Consider the following 22,362-nt stretch of genomic DNA (forward strand, 5'->3'; position numbering starts at 1 on the left):
GACTTGTCGTTTGTCAGGTGACCGTCCCGGTATGTGGGATCTGTGTATAAGGGTTAATAGGCCGCTCCTATTCTGGAGAATAGACTTCCTAGAAATACTGTTTAGATTGCAGCCCTCTAATGCAGTGTGGTATTAGGGCTCCACCGTGGACAGCCTGTTTCACCCTTGTTAAAAGTCCTTAGTGTAAGCTAGGGTGTTCTGGTCAACTATAGAGGCAGCCTCTGAAATAAAGAGAAGGGTTAGGAAGATCTGTAAGTTATCAATGATATGAACAATTGGAATCATTACCTGATTGGACGGATGAAGCCATGTGACCTTTGGACTGGCTCTAAACAGCGCGTCTTTTAACAATTATAATTGTTATTCCTCTGATGAAACCATATTTGATACGGAGAAACGCGTCAGCCTATATTTTACCAGCACAAATGAACCTCCTGGACTTTTCAAGATTGGAACCCCAGCTTACTATCTACATCTACGGTATACGGATTAAGTGGATCTTAACTGGGACATTTATTCACCGCCTCTCCGCCTTTCCAACGGCTTCCCAGTAGGGCTAGCGCTTATTATTTTCATCTTACACTATTATTGCTGCAGTTTGATTACTGCATGCTAAACTTACCTTTTAGGTTGGTGGCGTTCTCTGGCAGCTAGGAGAGTGTCTGCATGTATTCCATTGATCCTATATATATATCATCACCATTTATTTATATAGCGCCACTAATTCCGCAGCGCTGTACAGAAAACTTACTCACATCAGTCCCTGCCACATTGGGGCTTACAGTCTAAATTCCCTAATATAGACACACACACACACACACACACACACACACACACACACTGGGGTCAATTTTGTTAGCAGCCAATTAGCCTACAAGTATGTTTTTGGACTGTGGGAGGAAACCGGAGCACCCGCAGGAAACCCACGCAAACACAGGGAGAATATGCAAGGCCATGGTCGGGAATTGAACTCATGACCCCAGTGCTGTGAGGCAGAAGTGCTAACCACTGAGCCACCGTGCTGCCCACAATATATATATATATATATATATATATATATATATATATTTCTTGAAGGATAAGTGACAGTTGGGAGTGGTTGGTGGTTGCCGGGGGTGACAGTGGGGAGTGGTTGCCGGGGGTGACAGAGTGAGAGGAGTGTGATACTCAGGACCGCTGAAAGAGATCCCTGTGTCTGGATAGACATCTGGATAGATGTGGCGATGAAGATGAAGGATGAGGTGATGGAGAAAAATGATGAGGTGGTGACATGTGGACAAAACCACGTTAAAAAAGGGCGCTTACGTCGGGAAGTAACGCTCTTCCCCTGAGGAGGCCTGGGCTATGGCCCAAATGCATGACAAGAACCTTTTTACACCTTAAGTAGCTTGATTTGACTAGAATGCATGAGTATCATGCACGGGTTAACTTGTGTGTGTGTGTGTGTGTGTGTATATATATATATATATATATATATCTATCTACCTTTTTATGTTGAGTCCATGTTATCTCTGTGCTTACTATATGTATCAATGCTGTTTATTTAGATTTGATTCTATTATTATATAATATTTTATTCAATTTTGATTTTTAATATAAATATTATTAATTAGTGGATTCAGCACTTTCCTATTTTTTTTTTCTACTTTCTTATTTACAGATATCTGTACATAGGAAGCTGCGGTCCATTTGTTTATTAATTTATGATTTCTTAGCGCCTGAGATATTCTATTTGTTTATTTGTAGTTTTTGTTTGAACAAAAGAAAAAACTGTTTGAGACATTGTGACTTGTGACAATAGACATGAGGTATATCAGGGAAACATACTGAGCTGAAGAATAGCTTAGACTGAAGGGAACATTAGAGAGCGTCTGACTTGTCGTGTGTCAGGTGACCGTCCCGGTATGTGGGATCTGTGTATAAGGGTTAATAGGCCGCTCCTGTTCTGGAGAATAGATTTCCTAGAAATACTGTTTACATTGCAGCCCTCTAAGGCAGTGTGGTATTAGGGCTCCACCGTGGACAGCCTGTTTCACCTTTGTTAGAAGTCCTTAGTGTAAGCTAGGGAGTTCTAGTCAATATTGAGGCAGCCTCTGAAATAAAGAGAAGGGTTAGATCTGTAGGCTATACTCCTGTCATATGCCAGCTAATTTACTAGTCCTATAAAGCTGCAGAACGAGAGACAGAAAGGAGATACCAGCTGGAGTTTGCCAAACTCCAATGCCAGCCGGAAGTCACACTGAACACGGGTCTTTCCGGGTCTCCATGGCAACATCACAAGAGGAGCTCTGATTGGCTCCTTTTGTGGTGTGTGTGTTTTAACCTGTCAATAGGTTTGGGTGAGACCCTGTTGGAAAAACCCAGGTCTCACCGTTCAGACTGCAGTCTACCAGGTCGGACCCGGGAAAAACCCTCCAAAAGACCCGGGTTCAATCCTGAGTTCTCTGTACAGCGCTGCAGAATTAGTGGCGCTATATAAATAGCTGATGATGATGACTGGTTTCTACATTATTTTTTCTAGCTCTCTGGTTTACCCCAGAGCAGTGGCTATTGTCCAGTTGATCTCCCCCTTTGTCTTATAATGTTTGTTTTCAGTGTGTACATACATTACCAAGTGCTTCATGTGTGTCTATGATGCTCTACTCTCTTAAATGCCACATTTGCCCCCCCCCCCTCCCCCCCCCCCCCCAAATGAGGTAGGATTTTCTGTCCTGTAAACGGCAATGTGACATGTTTCACACTTGGTGGTACACCCAGTTGTAGGTGTAAAACCATCCTGCTAGGAGCTATATTGAATTAATGCTACTTTGATTTGTCCTCCTGCGACATCACGAGTCGTTATTGAACTACGGCTCGGCCTGTTTTTTGGATAGACTTCGGCACGTTTGCGTGTTAGAAAGTACAGGGGTCTTCCAGATATTTTCTCCCCTGCAGGATCACTTTGAGCACTGAAAACCTTTTACAGGTATTTTTCTACTACTTCTCCTTCCCTTCCATTAATAACCACAAGCCTTAAATCTGCACAGACAGCCCCTGCAGGGGGTCTATTATTGGGAAGGGAGGCGAATGAATCCACTTCTTAAATAAAGTGAAAATACATTTAGATTAAACCTAGAAATTAGAGGAAACAGAGCAGATACAGTTACTAACATCTAAAGTCAAGGTCGACCTTCCAAAAATATACTAGCAGCTGATAAGGCTGCGTTATTAATGGGCTCTGTACTTCACCATTATATCACATTAATCTGCTTTTTAGATATTACTCTTGGTGTATATTTATTTTTTTCTTGTCTTGTTTATAAAAGTACATTTTGCCATGTTTTATAGAAGAGGCGAGTGCAGGATCCGCTTCACTCTTACACTCTTACGTATGGGGCCGTTGTAGTGTATCCGTTGCCCATCCCTGGTACCCTGGGCTAGACAGAAAAAGTCTAATATCTGTTTGATTAGTACGATTATAGATAACATTTACACCCTTGAGCAAAGTTAGTGAATAACCCCCCCCCCCCTCCCATTATCCCACAAGCAACAGCGTCCACATTTTTTATAAATGCGTAGTGTATTTTAGATCGATCTTGGTTCCTTGTCCCCGCGGGCTTTGCCCAGGGATCCCTAAAAATTGCAAACCCCCTCGTAAGTGATACCGTTATAATCTGTGTAATTATATGGTATGGTAAATACTGTACTGTGATTCCATATGCCCAATGTGCTCTGTAAGACAGTAATATCATATTATGGCCCCAACTCCTCTGTGGTCTTTCCTATGAAGATGTTGGCCACCCGATCTACCTAGGTGTCATGCTGTTGTTGTCTATAGTTAATCTGCGACTGCATTGCAATTCTCTTTATTGGTTTAATAAACTGTGCGCATCTCCACCTTAACCGCGCCCATTTCAGGCAAGACCACGCCCGTTTCAGTGGTTCAATACTGGAATTGTCCCGTGACAATAGGATTGGACCATTGAGCGTTATGAATTACTGGTGCATGTTAGACATAAATAAATAAACGAAATAAATTAAAAGTACAAATTAATACAGTATGGAATAGAATATTGTATCATATATAACATCTGTTATTTCTGTAGTTGAGGGTCTTATTCCATAAGGTAATATATATATTCTAATCATCCTTAGTTTTTCTATAGGCAGACCATTCCCACCAGTATCTCATCAATTCTGATCAGTTCGTGCTAATCTATATACTTTGCAAATCGCTCTTCTGTGCAGAAAGGTTGACGAATAAATCTATATTTAATATCTCCACTTGTTCTGTTAGCTGTTGTTGAATGTAAGATGTACAGTCGTAGGAAGATTATCAGCAGGTGATAGCAATGTATGGGTACAAGGGTTAATCTCGCTGGTATTATAAAACTACACTACAATACCTCTCCTGGGATGTCACACACACGGTTTTCTCAGGGAATCGTTTGGAAGTGTGAACATTTGTCCCGTATTATGTCAAGCAAATAAATTGCACTGTTAGATCATAATGTAGGAGACAAGTTTGTAGGTCAGTAGCCCTTGAAGCGGCACTGCCATTGTATAACTCCATTTACACAATATCTTGTTTATCTGCAGTCCGCAGTTGATGCTTTGGTAATCCCGTCCAGCACGGAATAATAATCACCAGCAACATGTAACGTACTGTGATAATGTCCAACTGCAAAATGTTACTAATAATAAGTAGCCAGAAAACAGGGATATTGTGCCAGTGGTAATGCCCGGCAATTTGTTTAAACGGGCAGTAGGATATGATATCCTAGAATTAATGCCCTTTAGGATGTAATGATCTCTAGTATAAGATAATGTTAAGGTTAATATAAATATGCTTCTATTAATGCCCATTAGAGGAGGGTAGGTCAGTAACGATGCCCATTAGAGGGCAGTAGGTGGGTAATGATGCCCATTAGAGGAGGGTAGGTGGATAATGATGCCCATTAGAGGAGGGTAGGTCAGTAACCATGCCCATTAGAGGGCAGTAGGTGGGTAATGATGCCCATTAGAGGAGGGTAGGTGGATAATGATGCCCATCAGAGGAAGGTAGGTCGGTAATGATGCTCATTAGAGGTTGGTAGGTTGGTAATGATGCCCAATAGAGGGTGGTAGGTCGGTAATGATGCCCAGTAGATTAATGCCCTATGGTATTGACTGCTCCACCATTGCCACCTTCTGTGCCACACATTCCAGTGTTCCGTCCACGTGTCAGCTTTTGATTGACGACCACGGTGGCTGGGCCACTCCCTTTGGAGATTGGCCTGGTGGGCAAATGCCTCCATGATCCCCTTGCCATCCTGCCACTGAGCAGAGCTTATGTATTAATGTTCTGTCGTCATGGCCGCTGCCAGCCAGGGACGCTCGGACTGTAGAACCGATGTCTGAATCCAATCCCCGTTCATCACTGTCCCATGTATGAGTGGATACTGGGGTTTATTTTCGTACATTGGGTTTTAATCACCAGTGACGTCTGTTCTGTAAATTACCAGAACAATTTATAAATAGACAGTGAAAGTACTAGAAGTTCATTTAGAGATTGATAAATTTGCATTTTTAACGGACATAGGAAAAAAACATGAAACGGAAACAAATTTCTGCTTATGTTGGATGCGCCCAGCAGCGTTGGCTCCATGCGTATCGTGCGCGGCCACTGTATATACTTACACCGCACGATAGCCTAGAGACGGCGTTGCGTTATGGTGTGACAGTGTATGTGAACGTCGCATTACCCTATTCGTACACACTATAATAATATATTGACGTGTGGGTTGTAAGAGAGAATAGTGTCTGGATAGTTGTTAATAAAAGTCGTATTTCATATAAAATGTAATTTAGCACAAATTAAATTCTTTAGGTATGAGGAGACCCACACAAAACAATATATACAGATTTACGTGCACATGCGCAGTACGAAAATATGTAACTTGCGTTGCAAAACCCCCCAGACCTACGCCCAGTAATAAGTGTGCCCCTTTGGGTTTATCGTACCAAATAAATTGCAGTTTTGGACATCAAGATGACTGGTGTCCTCGTGGCACCAGCTATTTAGGTTGTTACTATGATAAATTCTCCCCTGTAATATTATACGTCTAGCTGCTTTAACTGTCGCGGCTTTTATATGTGATGCGCCTTGAATGAAGCGGTTGTCAGGCTGTTGCCGTCGTGGGATGCTGTGTGATACTGAAATAACCCCAGCGTCCAGCTATAGACATAGTAACAGATATTAGATCTTAGACATTTGTAATACGCAACCAATATCTGTATAGACTGTAAATTATAACTGTATAAAGAATAAGTTCTGATGTCGTGGCTTCTAATCGCTGAGTCAGGATTCCTTTGGAAAGTTTGTGTATATTATACTCAACAATAATGGCAGTGCTCCTCATAGTAACTAAGGAAAAAACACTTCATTGTATCTGTGCAAATCGTAGCAATGTTGAAATTTTTTGATCTAAAGAACTTAACTGAATAATTGTTTTCTGGCTCAGTGGTTAGTACTTCTGCCTTACAGCACTGGGGTCATGAGTTCAATTCCCAACCATGGCCTTATCTGTGAGGCGTTTGTATGATCTCCCCGTGTATGCGTGGGTTTCCTCCGGGTGCTCCGGTTTCCTCCCACACTCCAAAACCATACTGGTAGGTTAATTGGCTGCTAACAAATTGACCGTAGTCTGTGTGTCTGTCTTTGTGTCTGTGTGTGTGTGTGTGTTAGGGAATTTAGAATGTAAGCTCCAATGGGGCAGGGACTGATGTGAATGAGTTCTCTGTACAGCGCTGCGGAATTAGTGGTGTTATATAAATAAATGGTGATGATGATGAATAAAATATCCTAGTACAAATTGCAGGATAGCACGTGCAAGCAAATAACTTAACGTTAAATAAAGGTGAAAAATAATTGATATTTTGTTAAGTCAGTAAATGTTAATTCATGATGACAGGAGAGACGGTGCTTTATCTGAGCCACCTCCCGCTATCTGCAAACCTTCTAGGTGACGTCTATACACACAGAGGCTCAGCTCATTCTTATCTACCCTCGCGAAACAGCCGAAGCTGCGGTGATGCCAATCACACCGTCAGACGCCGCGTGCTTTGGTCTTTTGTGTTAGTGAACTCTGCATTGGTCAAATGCACACCCCTTATGACCTTGTCTGAACATAGGCGCAGACGACGTCTGGGTCATCCGGTACAGCACAAGTTTTAGAAGTTTAAACAACCACTAAACCTCAACATTTATATCTATAGATCTGAATCATGCAGAAAAAATAAATTTCAGTGTTAGCTAGTTCTGTCCTAAAGTAACCCGCCCCCCACCCGCTACAGGCAGCCAAAGCTCCTCCAGCCTCCTTCGCACAGCGTGCTGATAGGATATGAGGCTGGTCAAAAAGCAGAGAACGCAATCATCTAAGCTACTGTGACATCACTCGCCCCGGCCTCTGTGTATGAATCCACCAGTCCGCACAGTGCAGGTCTGCAAAGCTGTCACTCACTCCCTGCCTGCTCATATAGAGAAGCACCTCCCTCCTGACATGGCCGTAGTGCCAGGCAGCATGATGCACACAGTTACATATAAGCACTCCAGCTATTCACATACGTTATTCAGCTCGGTAATACACACTTTGCAGTATATATCGTTGCCTTTACTTTCTCTATATGTTTCCCTAGTGGAAATGTCCCTGTTTTAAAGAAGAGGTCATTGTAGTCAGACAGACTATAAATATATTGTAAGATCTTCATTGTCTTGTACATAGTGTTAACCCTTTGGTTACAACAACAAAGCCACAAATATAATATGTCCTGTTATTAAACTGGTTTTGTATAAGACTATGATGTATTTACCTATTAAGTGACTTATTGGTAAAGACTGAATCACACAATACAGCTGATTAAGCCACTAATAGATCTGTAAATGTTCTGCAGGGATCATTCACAGGCCTTACTGAGAGGAGGAGGGGGGGGGGGTGAGTCCTCTTCAATGACAAATTACTAAACAGAGGAGAAACCTCTGCACGTCTTTTCCATCTAGACGTCTCTTCACAGTTCCAGGGAGGGAATTGGTGAAATATTAAAGGGTCATTTACTGAAAGTAATTGGGAAACATCCTTCTGCCAAGTGTCTGCAAATTTACACAGCGTGAAGAAAATTATTTGGTTGGCAATTAATGTCCAAGCCCTGTGCCGTTCAGTGTGCAGCGCTCCGCACTCGTCTTCTAGAGGAATTTCACAAGCCCCTTAAAATGCAGAGATGTCACTGCTGTGCGAAGACTGATAGTCTGTACCTGTCCACAGTCCTAACAGTGTTTCTTTGTTCAGCCGGTAAATTGTCATAATATGCTGATAAACTGGAGTGAAAAATATAAGAGGTACTCCAAGTATTGAGGGTGACATCTTATAATGAAGCATTTTTATCACGTGTGACCTTCATGCTTCTATGTGGGGTTGTGCTGCTGTATTATGCATAGAATTTGACGGCAGATCCATCTAGTCTGCCAAATATTTTAACCCATGGTAGCCTCAAACCCTATTTGATCCTTTATTCTTTGTAAGAATATCCTTATGTCTATCCCAAGCATGTTTACATTGCTGTACTGTATTAGCCTCTACCACCTCTGATGGAGGCTATTCCACTTATCCACTACCCTTTCTGTGACGTAGTTTCCTCTGAACCTACTTCCCTCCAGTGTCAGTACATGTCCTCGTGTTCTAATACTTCTCTTCCCCCCAGTGTCAGTACATGTCCTCGTGTTCTAATACTTCTCTTCCCCCCAGTGTCAGTACATGTCCTCGTGTTCTAATACTTCTCTTCCCCCCAGTGTCAGTGCATGTCCTCGTGTTCTAATACTTCTCTTCCCCCCAGTGTCAGTACATGTCCTCGTGTTCTAATACTTCTCTTCCCCCCAGTGTCAGTGCATGTCCTCGTGTTCTAATACTTCTCTTCCCCCCAGTGTCAGTACATGTCCTCGTGTTCTAATACATCTCTTCCCCCCAGTGTCAGTACATGTCCTCGTGTTCTAATACGTCTCTTCCCCCCAGTGTCAGTACATGTCCTCGTGTTCTAATACATCTCTTCCCCCCAGTGTCAGTACATGTCCTCGTGTTCTAATACTTCTCTTCCCCCAGTGTCAGTACATGTCCTCGTGTTCTAATACATCTCTTCCCCCCCAGTGTCAGTACATGTCCTCGTGTTCTAATACATCTCTTCCCCCCCAGTGTCAGTACATGTCCCCGTGTTCTAATACTTCTCTTCCCCCCAGTGTCAGTACATGTCCTCGTGTTCTAATACTTCTCTTCCCTCCAGTGTCAGTACATGTCCTCGTGTTCTAATACTTCTCTTCCCTCCAGTGTCAGTACATGTCCTCGTGTTCTAATACTTCTCTTCCTTTGTAGAATGTTTCCCTCCTGCACCTTGTTATAACCCTTCATATATATGAAAATTTCTATCATGTCCCCCGTCCCCTTCTCTGCTCCAAACTATACATAATAAGATCTTTTAGTCTTTCCGGGTAAGGTTTGTGCTGTAGGCCATGCACCATGTTAGTTGTCCTTCTTTGTACAGTCTGTAATGTATTATATCCTTCTGGAGATACGGCCTCCAGAACTGTACACAGTATTCTAGATGAGGCCGTACCAATGACCTATACAGTGATATTATTACTTCTTTCTTTCTGCTACTGATTCCTCTCTCTATACAACCAAGCATCTGACTTACCTTCCTCATTGCTTTGTTACATTACTTACCTGCCTGTAAGTCACCTGAAATAGTGACTCCTAGATCCCTTTCCTCCTCAGTAGTTTACATTATAATGCCATTAATACTGTATTTAGCCTTTGGGGTTGTTGAAGTGCATGATTTTGCATTATTTGACAGTAAACTCTAGTTGCCACTGCGTTCAGGTCTTTTAAAAAGTCTGCTGTTAGCTATACTAGTTACTAATTAGAGGAGGTTGTTACTTTATTGGTGGAATCTGTCATTCATTATTTGGTTGATGTAGTTGTATTTTGTGCAAGTATTAGTTCACCAAATAATAAGCTTTTCTGAGTGCTAGATGGGCTATGTAAGATGTTCTATAACCCTGAATCCTGCATCTCCCAGATACGTCAGAGAAACAGGCCTAGTGTAGTACAAGAGTAAGCTTTGGTCCTGGTCGCAGACAGACTCACTGTTTAGGCAGTTTACACTAGTGATTGCAGCTTGCTTTATGAGCCTAAAACTGTGGTTGTGCATTTTTCATGTTGTGTGAGTGTGTTAATCTGCTTCTCTCCAACGGTCGCTATTGCTTAGCTCCTGTATGTCTCTTCATCCCCCATATCTTTCCACCTGTTGCTCCTTCCAAATCGCCTCCTTTACCTATCAATGTATATTGTCACATTAAAAATATGTAAGAGTCGTTTGATATTTGTTGCAAGCAACATTCACATGGTTATGGGGAAATCCGGTGAGGCTAGGCATTCAATGCAGTCAGAAGGTGGTCACCGGACAATCCAACGGGTCCTTAATATCTCCATTTTCTGTATTTTATTTTAACAGGTTCTGGTGGACAGGAGGTAAAATAAAGGGATATTTTGTACCTGCAGTCTAGTGCTAAACTCCATCTGTAGATGGGGACGGCAGGGCATGCTTCCACTTGTAGTTCCACTGTGGCTGTAAGGCCACTCCTCACTGTGTTTTATGTTTGCTCTTGTTTGGTTTTAATCACAAGTTTTCTCGCTGGCAGCTCTGACTAATTATTCCTGGTATCCGTATTATCATGTGACAACCACCAGATTGTGTAATAACACTCATGTGAAAAAAACTGGTGCTCTTTGACACAGTGTCAGTGCAGCCGGCAGTGAGAATAGTCTGAAATAAATGTGCTCTTAACTCCGTGGCACACTTGAGAAAATTATCCGATAGTTGCGTTTCTTTCACAAGAGCAATTGTGGCCAACGGCAGGACTGAAATAAAAATTATTTCATTGACTGTCCCCATTCACATTGTGGGGCCTCTCTGATCATTTAACGGGTGCATATGGCGTGACGCTCTGCGTTCGTTTACATAGGGACAAGTTGCACAGCGCAGAATCTCCTATATGGATATAATAAAGCACTGAACATTAATGTATATTTGCTGCACTGAATAATGACCACACTTACTTCTTTTGTTGTTTTTTTTAACTTTATAGCAAACAGAAAAAAAAAACACCTTTTTAAAGTCTATTTTTCATTTGATTATATCATTGTTTTTAACCACAGACCTTCTTATTAGTCTTATGAGGAATGACCCTGATCTCTTCCTGTCATCTGTATTGATTGAAATCGGTTATTGAAATGTGAAATTCCCAGTATTAATTTAAAAAAAGAAATAATTTCATTTAAAGATAAAAAAAAAACATTAAATCTTGTACTGTAAGGCGCTGGTACTGAGTTAGCCGCACACCCGTTTGCTTGGCGTACTCAAATTTGTGTCACTTAAAAGGTCACACTCCTACATGTGTATGCAGATTTTGGCCTCTTTACAGGAGCACACAATCGTAGCAGGGACAGACCTAGGGATAAATGTATCATGGTCCGGAAATCGGCAAGTTTACAGCTAAAATGTAAAGCGGCGCTGGCTTGTAAAGGCAGACCCGCACGGAAACACACTGGTACGCAAGACAGTGACCGTATACCTCGCAGGTGCTATAGGTCTGGTGCAGATAATGATACCTGCCGCCGGCACTAACTAGCCGCTGCTGTTTGTGGATTAACATTTGAAGCTGATAGATACTTTCTGCATTCCCTGTGCCTATATTATAGGATCTTGTTGGAGTATTTTAGAATAATATTTTGCATCTCTTATTTGTGCATGAGAAGGAATATTTCATGACCTGGTTGGGTGTCAGTACTCCTGGCATATACACCGCTGGTGCTGAGCTGGGCGCCTCTTGAAATGCCTCCGACTCCGTATATCAGCGCACATACGTCATTTTTACGTGAACTTTTTAGAGATTATTGTTTGACGCGATTGCAGCCATCTCTACGTCAGCCCCAAGATGTCTATTTCATGTAAACTATTACCATAATAATTGTATTTCAGAGTAACGTCACTCTCTGCGTCCGTTGCGTTTCCAGTGTAGTGCGGGAAGTGGGATTAAATAGAGTGAAATAAAGAGAATTGTCTCTCCCCTCCATCATTATATCACACGTGGTGGGATTGGGACAGCCTTTGCAGGCTGTAGAGTGCAGCAAGCGATTCGCTTTTAGCCACCTTGGTGTTGGCGGAAGAGCCAACGGTTTATTCTGCTTCTGATACATAATATTGGATGACCTGGAAACGTGAGTTTGTTGCAATTCAAATTAAAATTTCACAGTGAAAGCAATAATTGCATCTTTAGTTTGATGCAAGACTTCCACGAAGAAGCAACCTGTAATATAACAATTTCCTGACAAAGAGATGTTGCAATGTTATGTCTGTTAGTTAAACAAACAGATAACTGGTTTGTGGTTTACCACCAGCCCTAACTGCTCGCTGATCACTGGGGGGGGACGTGTGGGGGTATATTTATATATTTATTGAAAAATGTGGACTTTAATAAAGATCATTCTTAACTATTTCCTCAATTCCAGCCTGTGCACCCAGGATAGGGCTGTGTTGTAGGGCTTCTAGTCAGGGCCGGATTAGGGGAAGAGAGGCCCCCGGGCTAAAGGGACTGTGAGGACCCCTCCCATCCTCCGTGAGCTTACCTCCTTCCGTTGTTCCACTCCCTGTAGCACTTACGCTGTGCGCAGTAATCTCCTTACTGAGGAGATCTCGTGAGAGTGAGACTATGACTAATAGTCTCACTCTCACAAGATCTCCTAAGGAAATTACTGCGCACCGCGTAAGTCCTACAGTGACAGCATGACATTTGCTGTTAGCTGCCTGCCATTCTCCTTGAACAGGTGACAGTCGGAGCCGGGGGTGGGACGCCCCCGACCCGATGAATGTCGGCAGGCCCCCCAGATGCCTGAAGCCCCTGGGCTGTAGCCCCATTTAGCCCTATTGTTAATCCGGCTCTGCTTCTAGTATGCTACATCTCTCCACCTCCCCCTCCTCTCTGTCAGCATTCCCGACCAGTAGGGAGCACCGAGAGACTTTGTGCAAAGGAGGGAGACTGTCTCTGGTGGGACACCTCCACCTTTTAGACTTCCAAGCTGGTAAGTATAACAGGCCAAGTGGTGCCCCCACCTTTCTGTAGTCAGAAGGATCAGTAGGGGGCACTAGGTGTGCTGGCGTAAAGGCTGGAGACTGTTGCTGGAAGGACAGGATTCTCTCCACTCTAACATATTAACTAGTCATAAAGGTGGAGCAGCGTCTCCATCACCCACCACCCTCTTCTATGTCTTATAAATAGGTGTGGAAATCCACAGAATAAGGACAGGAAATAAATGCCTTGTTATACACTGTACGCTGCTCCATTGGGGAATGATTCAATATTCTCAGAGCTGCCTATTATGGTGATAAAAAATGAATAAAATATGTTCTCCGAACTCTTCAGTGACTTATAGTTCTGAGTGGGACATTCTCATTAATAAACTAAACTAGGATTCCAAGTCTAACTACCGGACGGGAGTTTGTGCAAATAACAAGGCCGTGAATTATGTAAAATGCAACATTTGATACTTCAGGAGATCTCCAGCCAAAAATAAAACATTTGTTTTGGGTGTATTTCATTAAGATGAGCTAAAATAAAATGTTATACTTTCCTTCATTGTGGGATAACCCTGATCTGTCACCCGCCATAATGGGGTAACGGCAGACTGATGTTCACTGAAACTTTGTGTTATATTTTAATGAACTCTTTTAAAATCTTTAGTTTCGGATTGAATTCTTCTTTGTTGTATAACGGAAATCAATGGTTTCCTCAAATCTGACCGTTCCTTTTGTTCCTCAGGATAATCCGGTCCTTTGTGCGGACCATGAAGTACATTTTCGGACTGCGGTTTGAGGTGAAGGGTTTGGAGAACTTCCAGGTGGAGGGGCCCTGCGTCATCGTATCCAATCATCAGAGTATCCTGGACATGATGGGTGAGACACCGTTAAGGTTTGAGACATACGTGTTATTCCGTCCCGTTCGTGCGTGTTTGAGGATTTCAGCTTACCCACGCGCACACACAATCAGTCCGCATAACCGATAAACACCTCTCCCAGGTCAGAATTTATGATGTATCCCAGGAACATTCATATTAGAAGTTCCCCCGTCTTTATGTGCCACTGGTTAGAATAGACTGTCTCACGTTTTATCACATTTGTCCCACTATTCGGTCTGATATACATTTATCTGGATAAACTGCACCATTGTCCCTCCTTCGTGTATGTCTCCGACTTCGGTCTCGTACAGGACTTTGTGGTGACATTTCAGGAAACCCTTCCTGAATTAATACAACAATAGAGCTATTATAAGCTTTCAATATCACTATGCTTCTGATGACTCGCCTCACACAACCTACAGGCCCAGCTCACAACACAACTTTCCAATACATTCCCCCATGCAGTGTTTTTCATTCTCTCCTGTCACGTCTTAGCCTTACCTAAAGTGGGTCTCAAGGGCTCCTTCATAAACTAGACCCCACATGTTCTCCCGTTTACTAATGACTGGCCGCACGAGCCAGAGAACAAGGTGCTGGTCTGTGCTGTTTTCTTTTAGACCTATATAAGGATCTTTCTTTCTTTCTTCATTAAGAGCTAATGGTCTAGACTAGGGTCCTTTGTATGATTATTGTTGGGACGTACATCCGATTCTGTAGCGTATCTTGCATGAAATATCTCTGCGCATGTACAGGAACAGACATTATACCAATCCCTCTTGTGTCTGTTTCGTCCACCCTCCCTTAGAATGTAAGCTCGTTTGAGCAGGGCCCATCTTCCCTCCTGTCTCCACACCTGTTCTTCCGCTCCGTCCTTACTCCATTTGTCTGTCCCGGAGTTTCTGAAGCACTGGTACTTTGTGTTTACTGTTCTGTACTGTTTAACCCTGTATGGTTTACTGTTTGTACTATGTACGGCGCTGCGGACACCTTGTGGCGCCCAACAAATAAATGATAATAATAATACCAATAAGCACAACTACATGCAATTCATGTGCACACGCAACTTACACCGACAACTGCCTGCGGTGCGCCGAAGCATATGTGGGCAATCCAAGTCCTGGGTTTCCCGTAAGTGCGCTTGTTTTCAGTGGTATCTTTTGCATACAGGGCAGGTGTAAGCGCCGTCTGATAGCCATGACTGACACAGACATAGTCTTTGTATTAAAGATTACATGTATTGGTGCCACTAGATAGCGCATAACATGTGTATGGAGGTACGATATGCTATTAACACTCATTGTATGTACTATACGCAGTGTAATCTTCTTTATTATGTAATTATTGTAAAGAAATATTTAAAAAACAAAAGTTTTATATTGGATAAATATTTTTATAAATTATGATACTGTTAAAAGGTTATTTTAATTCATGGTAAAATAATAATTTTATGTGGTCTGATGTGACCTGTATTGTACTTGCACGTATACTGCAGTCTGTTGTGTGTGTCTACATATATAAGTACTGCGCTCAAGTTCCGCACTCTTTTTAAACATGCAACTTGCGAGCAAGTTGCGTTTGGACATTAATCCAGCCCTTTGTGTCTAACCTTCCCAATGGACACCAACAGGCCAAGGCTGAAGGATAACTTTCTGAATTAAATCTGTAAAACGAAGGGGGGCCTCCGGGATCCATCCTGGGGCCACACGTATTTGTTATTTATATCAACAAAACAGACTGGGGAATCAATGAAATGAAAATCTACCTGAGCCACACAGGTCTGGAGACGGTGCAGGGACTTGCAAACTGACTTCTACGTATTTCTGTGCCAACATTGCAGAGGCTATTTTCACCCGTTAACTATTGTCTATCCTGCTCTACACCTCATCACTACACTCCTAAGAGGAACCATGGAATTTGTAACCAAACTGTATATACATGGGGATTTGTCTTGATTCCAAACCCTTCTTTGCATACTACCTGGAGGAATTCTTTAAAAAAGCAAAAAACAAAAAAACCCTGTACTAATATAAAAGCGATAAGGCGGACACCATGTTGGCTATTCCTGCCGTAAATGGGGGAAATTGCACCACAAGCCAACCAAATTAACATTATAAAGATTTTTTTTTATACTTCGGCACATTTAACATCCACCAGAACCAACCACAGAATAATGTGATCATGTTCCATATCTAACCGTAGGAAACCTCCCAGAGCAGGATACGGCGGGTTTACATGAAAAGAATTTTGAGGAGTAAATTTAGAAAGCGCTTAAAGTACAAAAGCCATCTAAGGCTCCTGGTCCGGATGACGTTCCCTTGTCCGGCTATAAAACTTCCACAAACGCCCTTATTCAATATTTTAATAAAATCTTACAAGGGGAACAGTTTCAACCTGAGACAACACGTTCAAAAATGTTATCACAAAGTCCTTTGCTGCCTGGCGTGATTGATCCAGATAAAGTCAGAATTACCCCCACTGGACAAGTTTGGACAATACTCGTGGAACCCATTCATCACATCCACAAATCAGAATTGCCCTCTGTGCTCCAAGCGTTGGATACAGAGAATAGATTTGATGGACAATCTTGACCTTCGGACACTGAGGACATTTGGGCTTAATGTTGTTTCCTCCAAGCAATAAAGGCGCTATATTCTAACCAATTATTATAAGTTATGACAAATGGGATCACATCGGTACCCTCCCAATTGGGAAAGGCACGTTGCCTTTACCAGTTATTATTTGCATTTTCTATTGAACCCTTGGCAGCTACATTTAGATTAAATCAAGACATTGAGGGGGTACAAGTGGCTAAAATCAATATAAATGGCATTATTCACCGCCGTCTTACGTCTTACAGATGTCTCTCCACCAAACCTACCTAACATTAGGGATCATTTTCAGGCTATTATTATTATTATCATTTATTTATTAGGCGCCACAGGGTACCCGCAGCGCCGCACACAGTACTAACAGTAGACTATACAGGGTGAAACCATACAGAACAATGAACAAAAAGTACCAATACTTCAGAAACTCCGGATAGTCATATGCAGTAAAGACGGAGCGGAAGAACAGGTATGGAGACAGGAGGGGAGGGGGCCCTGCTCATACGAGCTTACATCCTAAGGGAGGGTAAACAGACCAGGCACAAGAGGAGCCAGTTGAGGCAAGAGGAGAGAAGGGAGGAGATGGGGGTTAAGTAGATGGTTGGTAGGCTTTGAGGAAGAGGTGAGTTTTCAGTGCACGTTTGAAGGAGCACAGAGTAGGAGAGAGACGGATGGAACGAGGGAGGTCGTTCCAGAGAAGGGGGGCTGCACAGGAAAAGTCCAGGATTCTGGAGTGGGAAGAGGCTACAAAATAAACTGCTCCCAAGTTGGAGGCATTTGTTCTTCACCTATTTAACCTTGTAAAAACAGTGTCTAGAGCTTAATATTTTAAAATTCCTATGATGTCCATCCACTATTATACCTGGAATATTTATGATAAAGGTTTATAATCCACTATATCAAACTAATCTCCACCACTCCCAACAATCCATAATCTGTCCTCGTTGCCATTTGAATTGGAGCCATTATTTATAGAATTGATTGGCAGAATAAATGGATATTCTACCCCATCTCTAAATCTGTGCCAGTACTGCCTCCGGTCCAAACGCCTGAGTCCTTACAATCATATTGTAATACATTTATTTAGGGATGTAAACATCCCAGGGGTTAGTGAAACCTGTGACTGTGGGAACACTGGGATTGTCTATATTCATAAATATTATCAAGTGACTCAACGATGTCATGCTATGTCTTGGCATGAAAACCAGGCTGAAAAAATGGGTGAATATCGATGGCCTACTAGAAATAAAGTTTTGAATTGAATATGGTTCATCTACACAATACCTCTGTGCAGAGAGTTCAGAATCATTGACGTATTTCCAACGTTTCAGCCCTACCAGGAGCGAAGTCGTTCTGGATGGCATTACCTCTATTGGCTGCCTTCGCCCACCTCTCACCCTCCTTTCCTTACGGCCTGGTCTTCTATGACTTTGCACAATCAGGGGATCATTTGAATTCATGTGAAGCCTTTTTCATCTTGTCTTTTTAATCATATGTATATCCTCATGACCATTATCGTTTATATAGCGCCAGCAAATCCCGTAAAGCTTTACAATTGGGGACAAACAGTAATAATACAATATGGGGTAATATAGACAGAGAGGTAAGAGGGCCCGGCTCACAAGCTTACAATCTATGGAATAATGTGAGTCTGATACATGAGGGTAAGTGCTACATATTGAATATTGGTCCAGCTAGAATGCAAAGATAAAAAATGATTAGTGGCTGTATGATCCAGTCACACAACTATGTTGGTCAGAGGGTTGTTGTCTTGTGTTAGCTGTGTAGAGGGTGGTAATAGGGTAACCTAGGGAGATTAAGATGGTGGTTGAAGAGGGGGGTTTTCAGAGATCACTTGAAGGTTTGAAGACTAGAGGAAAGTCTTACTGTGCGTGGGAGGGAATTCCACAAAGTGGGTGCAACCCGAAAAAAGTCCTGTAACCGGGAATGGGAGGATGTGATGAGAGTGGAGGAGAGACGCAGATCTTGTGCAGAACGGATGTGTCGAATCGGGAGATATATTGAGACAAGTGAGATGCTGGTATCACATTATAATCTCTGTGTTTGAATAACTGAGTTTTTATTAACGCCTACATAACTTTATTTCACTGTAATATAAAAATATTTTAAAAAAAAATCTGAGGCAGAGACTAGGTCTTTTCTTCAGGTTGAATGAATTACTAACTACATCCAATAGTTGGCTAGTTCAGCCCTTTCCCTCATTGACTGCACAGACTTTATATACAGCCAATGTTGTATCTCACACCTTGGTAAATTGCAGAGTCCTGCGCTTTCTCGTTGACCTTCCAGCCTCTGTATGTGGCCTGGATGCTGGACCTCCCTACTCTACAGACAGTATAGAAACGACGCTCTCACTGCAAGCTGCCGCCGTGTAGCGTTGATCGTCTCTGAATATTCCTGGAACCGCTGCCCTCAGCCGCTCTTCGCTGATTTCTCTCGGGAACATGACAGAAGTCACTGATTAGTATTACTGTGTTTAAGACGTTCTACGTACAATACATTATAACCTCTTTCAGTGATCCCAGCTTATCTCGCTCATCTTCCACAGAGTCCCTGTTTTTCTCATCCTTCTTACATCAGTACATGGCTTGTCCCTGAGTCACCGGCTTATCTATCGCCCTAAATCTCACCCCCCGCCCTCTCTTACCTATTCCTTGTGTATTTCTCCTGACACGTCTCCCCCCTGGTACGCCTGGGGGGCTATAAACTGTGTACGTCACTTCACTTGTAGCATCCACTTTAGCCAATCTCCTTGCTGAACAAAAATGCATTTACTTCACAGGGAGACTAAACCTCACACGTTCTTGTTGTATTACGTATAAATCTTAAGCTACACCTAATAAACTTGAACCTAAATGTATATTTCTCCTATCTATCGATGGTCTATCTGTACTATTGATCTCTTACATCTACTGTCTGTCTGTGTAGACGGGAAAGGTGACTTTTGTCCACCTTTTAAACGAGTTTGCTCAATGTTGTTCGTCTGGATAAATATAGAATTAGATTATAAAGGTGACGAGTCTCTGGTCCCGGTTTTCGTCTTGAAGCTTTAAGGCTTAATATAGTCTCTTATTCCCCAATCCAATATTAGGTGCTTGGTCGTCGGTTATCTCTCCTATAACTCACATTTGGAGAATACATTATCTGTCCTCTATCATTGCATATTCCCCCCCCCCCTCCCCCTTTATTAGATCGCAATGATTCGTTCAGCCGGGACGAGTGAGTAAATTATGAAGTGTCCAGGTGATTAAAATGGATCTGTCTCTGGTGTCCAATGTGGCTCCTAATTTCACACCTTTGGGTTACAAGAAAAAATATTGATCTGATTTCAGAAAGAAGTTTTGTTTTTCTTCAGACAGAACAGAAGATACACTGCGAGGCAGCCTCTAGTATTCTACCATTAAAAACTCATTTTGGTTTCTTCGGGCGCTGCTGATCAGACAAAATGCTGCCTGGGGGAGTAGATGCAGATAGCGCCCTCGTTGGCACTTAGATAGAGACATTTTAATCAGTGTCTCATTATGGAAATGTGAACGATGCATCGGAGATTGCAGATATGAAGCCTTTCGCCCCCTGTGAAAGGGACACGGATTTCTGTAGTCGCTGGAAGGGAAGATGACTCTTATATATGTATTTTTCTAGAACAGTACAGCAAAAATGAACATTTCATACAGTTCAGGAGATCATTGTACTGTGTGTGCTCTCGTCCTGCCCAAACCACTGTGATCAGGTGTGACCGAAGACTAAGTCAAACAATGGCTTCTTTGTATGTCAGGGGGTCATTTGCCTTGTGCTCTTTTTAGACTGTTAGCTCTCAAGAGCGAGTCCTACATTTGTTTAGTGTTATGATTGTTATCATTGTATATCTAGTGCAGCTCTGAGAAATATGCAAATAAAGGGTTATAATTATCTTACATATATACATCATTGGTCTGTTTGTGGTTTGTCTGTCCGGTTATGCATTCAGACACCTCTGCACCGAATGGGATGAAACCAACTTAAGGTGGTCCAGTTAGATCCTGGCAAGGTTTTAGGGGGGTTCAGGTTCCGGTCCGACCTCCCGTTGGTGTACACTGGCCAGAACGTTGACCTGGGGAGCCTGTTCTGGGGCTTCCTTAGGATGAAAACTTCACAGAGGGCTGGCAATTGGTCTGAGATGCCTAACGAACCCGTTGGGGTCTCGGTCAGACCTCCTGTTGGTGTACGCTGGGCAGAACTTTCACACAGGGAGTCGTTTGACGCATAATTGCAGGAGGCTGTTGCCTACAGTGTAATCTTGTTGCTTGGCAATGTCTGGTCAACTGGATTCAATTTGATCCACTTGTGACAAGCAAGCAGATCACAACATTGTTTGGAAAACTCTTATCTTGAAGGCACTCACCGATTCGGACTGACAACCACCGTCAGCCACCGCTGCGACCTGTGCGTCAATCAGTGACACCATTTTCTGTCGCAGCGTTGGTTCTCTGCCCGTTCAGTGTTTTGTATTACTAGCCCTCTTCTTGCTCACGTGAGAAAATTAGGGGTGCAGCTTGGATTTTGGCCAGCTATACTGGTATGGTGGTTTATCTGAATTATTCGCTTCTAATCCACATTGCTGCTTGTCACATTGAAGCCAGCTCTCAAAATGCAATATTATAGCACATCTGAAATGCAGAGTATTCTACTAATTACTGATAGAGATACGGCTCTTTCCCGTGCGTCACTAATGGTGGGGACTATGTGTTTGCCAGGAGAAGGTGAAGTGTGCGATCTCTGTTTTTATGCGTCTTTCTTGTGTGTAAAATAACAGAATTGTGTTCCTGCGTGATCTAAGTAGCGTCTAATGGAAGTGGTGGATTAGGTGCGTTGTGGCTGTTTTCAAAGTAGTCGGATGATTTGAGAATAAAAATAAATTGCGTTTACAGACCCTCGAGACTGGTTAGTGTAGAAGGTAACCATAATGCATTTCTACACCAGTTTTATAAGCATTGATCTTGGCACCCCTACACAGAGGGGTGTTTAGCTTGACATTTACAGTGATTGGTTAACTATTAATTACCTGCACCTCTACCCAAAGACTGTGACTCCTCAACCACAATGTGTTAAAACATGAGGCATTGTCTGAGGCTTAGAAGACACGATTCTCTTATCAATGTTTCTCAATAATCACTAGTACAAGACCGTACTGTGGCCTTGGGCAAAAGGGTACATTTATATGAAGCATGAAAATCATAAACATTTCTTGCAAAACTTAGTTTTCATTAAAGTCACAGCCCTTAGTTACAATAATGGCTGGTAGACTCCATTTTTCTTCCATGCTCATTCCAGAGGCTCTCCACGCACAATTAAATATGCCCCAAGTCGTCTTGGTGTGATAAACTGTGATTGACAAACACTGTTGTGTTTTATTACTCACTTGTGTCCACTAACAGGGCATGTTTACAGAATATCCCTGTTTGATAATAGCTTGGTTATATCGCCACAAACGGCAAAGTCTACACGTTGGTCCAATTCCTGATATATTGTTCACATGAATCCAGCTGATCAATTGAAGCGTTTCCCTAAGCAGAGTATAGGACCAGCCCACAAAATGTCTGCCCCCACTGTGTACTTTATGTAGCGCTCCTTAAAGTGTATCGGTGACCACAAAAACTTGAAATTGTGAAGATCCTTTTTCGTAAATGCTGTAATTAATTGTCTCCGTTCTGGACCACTCTCAGTGACCTCTTCACACC

At 42.5% G+C, this 22,362-nt stretch overlaps 1 protein-coding gene across 2 annotated transcripts in view; it reads left to right on the forward strand.

Annotated features, from left to right (window-relative positions):
- The window catches only part of AGPAT2 (1-acylglycerol-3-phosphate O-acyltransferase 2), a 37,424-nt gene that overhangs the window by 6,677 nt on the left and 8,385 nt on the right, over positions 1 to 22,362 (forward strand). For both annotated transcript variants that reach the window (XM_075185748.1, XM_075185747.1), the window contains exon 3: positions 13,883 to 14,016. In XM_075185748.1, coding sequence (XP_075041849.1) covers positions 13,883 to 14,016 — 134 coding nt within the window. The remainder of the gene's footprint in view (positions 1 to 13,882; positions 14,017 to 22,362) is intronic.

The sequence above is a fragment of the Mixophyes fleayi genome, chromosome 9, assembly GCF_038048845.1.
Source record: "Mixophyes fleayi isolate aMixFle1 chromosome 9, aMixFle1.hap1, whole genome shotgun sequence".
Classification (NCBI taxonomy): domain Eukaryota; kingdom Metazoa; phylum Chordata; class Amphibia; order Anura; family Limnodynastidae; genus Mixophyes; species Mixophyes fleayi.